Below are 10,466 nucleotides of genomic sequence, written 5' to 3' on the forward strand. Positions count from 1 at the left end.
GCATGTGTATGCTGTTGGTGTACCTTTTTAAATAAATGAATCCGATTTTACACATATTTACCTCTTTTATCACCGATAGGGTAAGAAGGATAAATATTATATTAACCATAATATATTTGATCCTTTGTTGATACTTTTAGTACGTGTGCTATTTATGAATATTTAATAAAACATTTGATGGTTTTTCACGGTCAGTTGCTTTGTATGTTCTTGTAATACAGAAGTATTTTAGTTTTCTGTACAAAAGCATGCGTTTTCATTTATATTCCATCACAATTAATTTCCCTATATTTCTAATCATGATGCGATATGGTTAGAGCCTATCAGTAGACACTGAAATTATTTTATACTAGCTTCCGCTCGCAGCTTCGCCCGCGTGGATTTCGGACTTCAAAAATGGAGCCGGTCGCGAACATTCGAGAATGTTCGTTTTACGAAGCTACTCGCTAGGTGATTCGCTAGCCTCTAGGTGCCAAGCAAGCCGCCTGCCTGTGCGTTCGCGACCTTATATATAAACAAAAATAATCCTTATAGCATGATTCAGTATTCACGCATGATGGCTTATTATTAGCGTATTTCATGTATAACTTTGGTGTTTCTATACCGATTTCTATGATTCTTTTTTATGGAATATTTAATAATGTTAACTTTTTTAATAAGGGATGACTGAGAGTGTTATAAACGTAAGAGTAGACAAATATAATGAGAAAGCTTCGAACTGCTAAGCTATCGGGAGTTACACGTGTTATTGTGAGTCAACCATAAAAGATAGACATATGCTGTCGTGGGATATTTTTTACATAATTTTAAGGAGAACATTTCCGTCATACATGATTTCTGTGTAGCTTTAACCATTAAGGTTGTACACGCGGCGGAAGCTTAAAAAATGGAGTAACTTCTCCCGTTTTTGCAACATTTCCCTTCACTGCTCTGCTCCTATTAATTGTAGCGTGATGAAAAGTATACTATAACCAGCACAGGAGTATGACAAATAATTGTACCAACTTTCGTTAAAATCCGTCGAGTAGTTTTTGTTTCTATAACGGTTATACAGACAGACAGACAGACAGACAGACAGACAAAAATTTTACTAATTGCATTTTTGGCATCAGTATCGATCCCTAATCACCCCCTGATAGTTATTTTGGAAATATATTTCATGTACAGAATTGACCTCTCTACAGATTTATTATAAGTATAGATAGATAAATACAAAAACTATAAAATGATACAAAGAACTAACTTCCAACCAAGTTATTTTATTTAAAAACAATTTTCCATGACGGGCATGCAACAAATAGAAGAACAAGAAAATTCACTGGAAATAATTTCTGTTAAAAGTGCTATTCAATAGAAACATTTACGCTTATATAGTTATTCGCCTGTGCCAGGGTAGTGCCAGGTGAATTTTAAAACCTAACTATCACATGGCGTGCCAGACAATCGTAGCATTATAATATCAGTACAAACAATCGATAACTATTACCTCATGTTTTGTCACTCTATATCGAATCGGGATTTAGAATTTAATATTGCTTATGTTACTGTGATTATAAATGCTATAGTTTGTTAAGATGTTTGTAAAAGAAATATATTCTAATGTTTTACACACTTAAACTATTTCACATTTTTATAACTTAAATTATACTTAGCTTGTTTCTCATAGAGTTAGGGAGGGGAGAGGCGAGGTTCTGCTATTTGATACGTAATTGGTCCCCTGTTTGTATAATTTAAAAACGAGTTGTTTATGCGTCGATATTTGATGATATGCTCTAACTCGACAAACGGTACTTCTGGGTTAATTTCAATTTAAACTGCTATTATTCTACCACATGTTACGAGCTAGATATCATCACTAGATATGAAAGCAAACTAATTAGATTGTAGGCATTTTGGAAGCTAGTTCTGTGATTCTATTTAAATAATATCAGCCCTATATATACTGCCCCTCTTCTGAGTACGGGCCTCCTCTATTACTAAGAGAGTTTAGACCTAAGTCCACCACGATGGCCTAGTGCAGATTGGTAGACTTTACACACCCTCAAAATTCCTATAGAGAACTTCTCAAGATAACAGGATTTTTCATGGTTTTTCCTTCATCGTTAAAGCAAAGGATAATTCACAAAGAATGCATACATCATTTTAGAAAAATCAGAGGTGTGTGCCTTTAGGATGTGAACATGCGGACATTCGTGTCGCCAGTACATTCTACAACCAACTAGGCTATCGCAACTTTTTTGTGATGTAAAATGATATTTATAATAATGATTATAAATATCATTTTACATTGTCCCACTGAAAAAGTGACTGATAAAAATCTAGTGCAAGACCACCTCGACTAATGAGCCTCGTTATCAGATGCTACTATAATTCTCTCCCCTGGTATCGCATTTAATGAATCGAAATACCTATATCGCGAACAAGCTGCATAAACTTTGAAAGCAAAGGGGTATGAGAAAGTTTATATTTCGTTTTAACGGCCATGTAGACTTCTTACTAGGCATTATGAACTCAATTTTTTTACTGCTTTGAATGAAGAGACGAGGTTGCCGGTCGCCTGATGGTAAGCGATACGCCCATAACCAGTAGAAACACCGTCCAACACCTTGAATTACAAAGTATTGTTCGGAATTCCACTGCGCTCGCCATCCTGAGACATGAGATGGTAACTTACAAACACAGCAGTGACTACACACTGTTTCTTGGCGGCAGAAATAGACATTGCGGTGGTACCTACCCAGGCGGACTCTAACATATGAGAGACCTACCACCAGAACAATCAAGTGTTATTAGACATAAACTATAATTTGTCGGAGTGTAAGCGTGGTGGACCTCATATTTTAACTAGTAATTAGGTGAATTTAATAGTATGTTGTCGCCTCCTGCGTCAAAGCTGGCTAGTATGAGGATAAATCAGTAGACACCTATTAAAGTAGAAGTATGGAGCGAAATTATTGTAACATATGACAAAGATACTTAAACAAGAATTCAAATAAATGTGTTACTGTGGTAGCTCTTGGTATTTTTAAAGTAGTGGTAAGTAAGTTTGTTGTTCAAGAAGATAAAATTTATATTGATGCAGGTGATTTAAATTCGTATGTAGAAAAAAGTATGGGACCCCAATAATTGATACACAACACTGTTCAAACATTGGTGATTACATGAACTATAAGAAAAAATCTTCAAAATTCGAGCAATCCCGAGACTAAAAAGATTGTGGCTTGCCGGCAAGCCAAGATAGCTCAGGAGTTTATAATCATGACGGGAAAGGTAGGTTAAACTTTATCGCAAAACTAAACCAAACACAAGCGACGTCGTTATAAATACCAATTACAGCATACGCTTTCAACCAACTGAAGTCTTTAAAATTCTTTTCTCCCGCAGCCCCGATGCAGACAGTGAAGACTTACAAAGGCGCGATGCACTCGAACCATTCACCGCTCCAGCCAGATGATAAGAATCCTGACGTCGTGCCACTCGGGAAAGGTGGGGTATCATTTGTAAACTTTTAAGTACGGTATCTAAGAACGTGAGAAGGTATGCGATATCTAATCTATTTGAACTTCTTTTAACCTATTAGAATTGTGATTTGTAAAATGAATATAAATATGTAAAAAAAATTCAAAATAACTTAAGTGTCGACTTTTTAATGTGTATCGGCATTCGTTAGTTTTCCGTGGAATTAGATGTTATTTGGCACACTATATTAATTTATGTGAAATAGACAAAAGGAAATATATTTTGACTGTTTATTACGTACAGCGGTTTGGGTCCTGTACGTACCACAATCGACTCCAATGATCATCTCAAAATATTTGGTACCATGGTATTAATACTCCAAACTATGAATCAGATTTCAACTGCACACGTGACATAGAGCGTCCGCCAGAGCCGCCTCCGTACGGAGCGGTGGTGTCACCCCCCGTAGGCGCCTCGAGGAGTGCCCACAGTCTTCAGCAACACGAAGTGAGGTCCAACACCCCTCACACACCCAACACGCCGGCTTCTGATGCTCAGGTAACAAGGTTTTTAAGGCTAGGTTACCTGTACAGCGCGGCAAATTATCCCTACTGCACTTGATGGTAAGCGGAATAGGCTCCAGATAGAATGTCAACTGACGAGAGATGATTACTCCTCAATAGTCAACGCAATTATTTGAATTGCATATATACAGGGTGATCCCGAAATGCAATACACTTATACGGGCCATTACGACGGATTTCAACACCCTGTGTACATCGTATACTATCGAGTCGCAATCCGGGCGAATACAAAATATATGCTACCATCAACAATATATTATATTATTATCTAATACACTCGTTAGATGCTACAAACATTCTTGTATTAGTAGACAAAAATGACACATCATAAATAACAGTGTGAAGTAACCAGTGAAATGCTTCTTGCTCTCAGTCTAAGGACTTTGTAATATGCATAATCCTTAATGGGCTGAAAATGCAGTTTATACGAGTTGTTCACTACTCCGATTTATACCGTTTACGCTATACACTTGGAAATTCTGTGCACTGTTACATAAATAAGTACACGTGTACGAAAAGAGCGGGCGTGCAACGTATTCAGCTAATTTAAACAGTCTTAAAGTTTACGATTATTAAAAACAGATTGTATGTACAAAAGTAGCTGAACAAATTCAAAATTTCAGATCGCGTTTATACTTACGTTCTTATCATATTTTTTTTTTATATAAAGGATTTAATTTACTTCACACAAAGAATAAAATTTGTTCTGACCTTACGGTGTATTGGCGATTTAAAGTGTTGATTTTTTTAGATACCTTTATGGCGGACTGTACATATATTATACTTATTTACCATTTAAAGTACTATAAATTACGACGTTAAATCGTTCGAAAATTAAATCGTTTCGATTATAGATTTTAACATTATGTTATGCTCATTTAGTATAATTGGCATTAAAATATACGTAAATCAATTGTACTTTTCCATCTACAATTTTATTTAGTAAGCCCCAATGTTAAGGCGTAATTTGACTTTCCAATCACACTTCAAAGGTAAAATGAAAAACAAAACACTCATCAGTACGACGAATAATTATTACAATTTGGTGCCATAATTAATTCCGCCGTCTACCAGTGCAGCGTTATGAATAGACGAAGCGTAGTCATCATAGAATATAACAGAGTCAGATAGGACACTCCGTTTAAACATATAAAATCATCATCATCATTTCAGCCGGGAATCGTCCACTGCTGGACATAGGCCTCCCCCATTAAGCGCCATAGGGACGGGTTCTGGCCCGCCCTCATCCATCGGACTACGGCGACCCTTACTAGATCGTCGGTCAATTTCGTGGGGCCCGTGCCATATGCTGCGTCTCCCGTCTCTTAAACATATACAAAATATTGTAGTTATATTGTTCATTCTGGTATTTCAAGTGCAAGGTTTATTTGATTTCAAGCAAAAGCGACCAAACTAGTAATTTTATAGATTGTAATTTATTATCATATGATAGCTTATGAAACTCACAATGTAACAAAAGAGCGTTAGATTTCTTCTTATATTTACAGATAATTATATAGCCAATTATCAGTACTTGATCATGAGGATAAGATTCTGTTATTATCTCTATTACGAATAGGAAATATCCTATAAGAATGAAAGGTATAATCTATATTTAGATTAACATATTTTCGAAACACGAACAGTTTTAGTGATACAAAAAAAATACATGTATTGACGTCCTCCTTTTTTTGAACTCGGCTATAAATAGAAACACAAGAAACCATTTTGACGTGATTTATTGTGATGAATGAATAAACGAATAAAAATGAATGATAAATATACAATATTGGAGTGATCTATTACGATTCTATACCTATCATTCGCACACTACAAACCACAATCCACGATGTATTAAATGATATTAACACTAAACAGAATTTCTTAATAATTGATTTGATTGAACATGCGGTCTATTGTCGATATCATAATCGAACTTAATATTGATATAGAACAATGGACTTTGCTTCAAGCCAACAGAAATGTACCTTTGGTATAACTGATTTAGTTCACTATACACTCCATAGCAGGAAACCGCCGTGGGCAGTAGAATCTATGTATATACCTACAAGCTATTACGATACAGATTTAATTGAGAAATCAGAGATGACTATTGTTTAAAGGATCTAACGCATCTCAGTGCGATGGGGAATTTAGGTCTATAATGTTTACTTTCAGATATATTGGTTATTTTTTTTTTAAATTATTGTCTTGAATGACGAGACGATCTTGCCGTTTGTATCGTAAGCGATACGACCGCCCATAAACAGTAGAAACACCATCCAACACCTTGGATTACAAAATATTGTTTGGTATTTGGTCCACTGCGTTCGCCATCCTGAGACATAAGATGTTAAGTCTTATTATGTCCAGTAGTTACATGGCTACGATGTTCTTCAAATTGGAACACAACAGTGACTACACACTGCTGCTTGGCGGCAGAAATAGACATTGCAGTGAGAGACATAGGTCTCTCATATGTGACAGTCCGCCTGGGCATCAGTACGATATATCCAGATTATAAATATACCCATCAGTTTAAAGCATTTTTAAATAAACATTATCACAGACTTCGCTTTTCTCAATATCCGACGAAATGGGTAGCTCGCGAATAATGTATCAGCTTGTAGCGCTCAGTGTCAAAGTATTATTGATTCACGCTATCTGACTTCCACTGCGATTCAGTTTATATGCCCCTGTGTGAGAAGTATTAAATGCATACATAAATGGTTTCCGAGTGAAGCATTCAATAAATCATTTTAAAAGTTTTATATTGTCTAGTGTAAAGTAGTTTAAGTTCTACTAATTAATATAAAACTCTACAGTCATCGGAATACTTACGCTTGTATTAAATGACACAGAAATACCTTGCAATGGAGATGAGCTTTAGTGTCTGACGTAAAGGGTCGTTTTAAATTGGGCACAACGAAATGAACTCCTTGGTTCTTAAAATTCACTGATTTTTTTAACACAGAGCATCGGGACCTTAGCGGAGGACAGGCGAAGCGTGACCAGCGGGACTCTCTCCCGGCGGAGGGAGGTCGTCACAACGCGGACTCCTTTGTTAGCGAACGCGCGCGAGAGCTGTGTCTAGTCTCATTTATTTTATAATCTTTGTACATTAACCGCTGCGGTGAGGGAAACGCGTCTCACGTGTTTAGTTCCGCGTTCGTTTTTCGTTTTTATGTGGGAATTTTAATGAGATGCATTACGAAGAATTGTAAAAATATCTCGAAAACTCAAATTTGATGTTCGATAAAATTTACTGATTTTATTTGAGTTACTTTACCTTTCTTAGTAATAATGGAATATATTACGAAATGTCGTTGTATCACAAAATTAATCATTGGATATTTCTTTATTGTGATCATAGATATAACAATCTACTTTCAAAAAAGGTATCTTACAAAATCCACAATTATAGCACATATATTTGCTAATGTTTAATCTATGATTAGTTATTAATCATAGCATATACGTAAAAAAATATATATATTGTATTGTTTTAATAAACAGCCTTTTCGTCATAACAATAAGGGCTAAAACACTTAGACGTTTCCCTTACCGTACATATTAAAATAACTTATGTATAGTATGTAAAGCTAACTTTCAGAGACATTACGGAATGACGTCACAATGTCTTCCAGTGGCGAAGGGCGAGTATTCCGACACAACAAATAAGTACTAATACGCATAAATGTGGTCTGCAAATCGTTCTAATAATTAGATTATACATAAATTATCAAAGGGAAGCCGAAGGAATCGGGTTATATCGACCCTTCGTCACTGATATCTTCTATAGTTGCACATTTGTTGAAAAAAAAAAACTGTCTTGTTTTTTTTATATATTGATGGAAATAAGCGTATTTAATTCCAGACCCATTTTCAGCCAGTGTGTTGTCAAATTGTGTATGATGTGTGCATATACTATATACCTACAGTATGAAACATAAAAAAGTAAGAAGGCGAGTAAATAAAGATACAGGACAACGTGAAATAGATGTTTTTAGTATTCTAAAGAAATGGAATTTCATTTTTTTTTTTAATGAAATATTGTATTGTTTCCAATGATTCAATATATTCGATATGAAAATTCGAATCTTGTGAGTGAGGTTTTCGTATATTTACAAAATTAAATGTCTTTGTGTTGAAAAATACGGTAAGTCCAATAAATATTATGAAGGTAAGTGAAAAAGAACTTAAAACACCTTTTTTTGGTTTACATTTTACTCAGGAATGGACGGGTTTTGATAAAATAAAAAATGGGATGTTTAATAATTGAAATCTGTGTTCTGTAATATTATTTGTGTATAGATAAATTTATTGTAATGTTTTGTAAATGATTTTGTGAAAATGATCTTTCTAACGATAGGTTTGGAACCAAAATATACGTGCACTTTTTAAGTGAAGTAAAAAAATAATATATACTTGTTGGAAATAAAATTGCATGGAACGTCGAGTTTCAAAAAAAATCTATTCAATACAGTAAAATAATTAAAAAAAAATACCGAAATTTACACGTAGATAACAAAAAATAATAGACAATAAAAATAAAATAAAAAGACATACATTTAATTTTTCGATACGCTTTATTGTTTTTCAAAATTTTAATAAAGTTATATAATAATGAATGGAATATTCGTTTTGATGCATACCTATTATTATCAAATTATAAAAAAATATGGCTCTGTTTATTATACTTTAAGTTAAAATTATTTTAGGCAAATTACTTGTGTATGGGTGTTTAAGAGAAATACATAGCAAAAGTAATACAATCAAGAAGTCGGTGAAGACGTCTCAGACTTTCAACTATAATTATTGAAAAATACAAAAAATATATTTGAAGAAAAATTATCTCGCATTTTTCTTCTACGAATTTACATCAGTCATGAATGTGGATGTAATCTAAAAAAGGAAAATAGTAATTCAATTAAATAAGTATAAAAAAAATTATGATTCTGACTTTAGAATAAAAAAAGGTTTAACCGTTTCATTACAAACCGACTTCGACAACAATGAATTAGATTAACTTCGTGTAAAGCGTTATGTTTAGTTAAAGAAAGAATCACTGTGATGCTATAAGGTTTATGAATTCGTACTTTTAGAGTGTAAGATGTAAATATGACACTGAAAATGTATGAAGTTTCTTTTGTACAATAATAATGTATTATAAATAAATATTTCTTCGGTTAAATATTGTATAAAACGTTGCTGTTTCTAAAAAAGCAATATGTAGATTCCATTAAGCATAAAATATGTAAATTAATTTCTTTGCGTAATGTCAATGTTATGGGCAATGGCGTCAATTTTAAAACTTATGTAGCAAAATTTTTGTTATCTTCCTATTATTTAATTTCGGTACTTGTACTTATGACTCATTATTTTTTTAAGATAATAAATAGTATAATTTTGGAGTTACTCTAAATCTAATTAAGTTAGCTTTCAAACGACTGATGATTTTCGTTCTAGGTGTTATTGTAAAATACCTTTAATATATAATATTGAAATTAGATATTTAATTATAAACGTTTGTTAATTTTCATATACGATCAACGAAATGAAATTTATTTTTTATTTATTAAATCGTGAATTATATTTTACATGTTCGTTTATACATTTCATAGAATAATTGTGTTGTATATGATAGAGGCAATAAATATTATTATTATTATCTTTCTCTGTAAATACGAATATCGTTGAGTTTATTTGTTAGTTTGGTGATTTTCGAAGACTTCTTGACATATCGTAATAATTAAGGAGATATGTGTAAAATTTCTTGACAAATAAATTTGCGTGAAGCAATGAAATTAGAGTTTTATTTTATTTACACCTCTTTTTAAATGACATCTACTGACTGCTTGCAAAAATAATGCAGTTTATTCAAATACGTTAAGGAAGAAATTTATAAATGAACAACAAACCAACTGAATAGTTGATGTGTAATATTCTTGCGTTAATTGATTTCGATTATCTAATAGCCTGTTGATGAAATGAAATGAAATAATTATCTGAACCTGTAAAATGTTACATATTATTTCATTCCACTAATATTAACCACCAGATCGGTGAGCAGTTCTCACCAGAGAAGAACGGACGAGAAGCTATTTTCAAACTCATTTTAAGGTATGAAATATAAAACATGATTCAGAAAAATAAATACATTTTTTATTGTTGTTTAGAGAAATCCATGCATATGCTCGCATATAGGTAATAAATTAATTTAAAATTTCCATACGAGTGCACAAACCTCTCAGGAAACATGAAGTATAATGCTAATAATATCTCTAGTACTTAGAAATAGTAATCGAAATGGCCAGAACAGTCTACACAAGCAGCACCCGTTCACGAGTATACATGTGCCAGCCATCGGCCTCTTCAACCATATTGCAGGGAAGTTAATTGTATACCCACTAGCCTCATTAA

At 33.3% G+C, this 10,466-nt stretch overlaps 1 protein-coding gene across 1 annotated transcript in view; it reads left to right on the plus strand.

Moving 5' to 3' along the window:
- Positions 1–9,850, plus strand: part of LOC115452463 (synaptogenesis protein syg-2) — a 155,333-nt gene extending 145,483 nt beyond the window's left edge. Inside the window, exons 15-17 of the mRNA XM_037441593.1 lie at positions 3,385–3,486; positions 3,854–4,017; positions 7,018–9,850. Of these exons, the coding sequence (XP_037297490.1) occupies positions 3,385–3,486; positions 3,854–4,017; positions 7,018–7,137 (386 nt within the window). The 3' untranslated portion in view covers positions 7,138–9,850. The remainder of the gene's footprint in view (positions 1–3,384; positions 3,487–3,853; positions 4,018–7,017) is intronic.
- Positions 9,851–10,466: the final 616 nt, after the last annotated feature.

The sequence above is a fragment of the Manduca sexta genome, chromosome 22 (genome assembly GCF_014839805.1).
Source record: "Manduca sexta isolate Smith_Timp_Sample1 chromosome 22, JHU_Msex_v1.0, whole genome shotgun sequence".
Classification (NCBI taxonomy): domain Eukaryota; kingdom Metazoa; phylum Arthropoda; class Insecta; order Lepidoptera; family Sphingidae; genus Manduca; species Manduca sexta.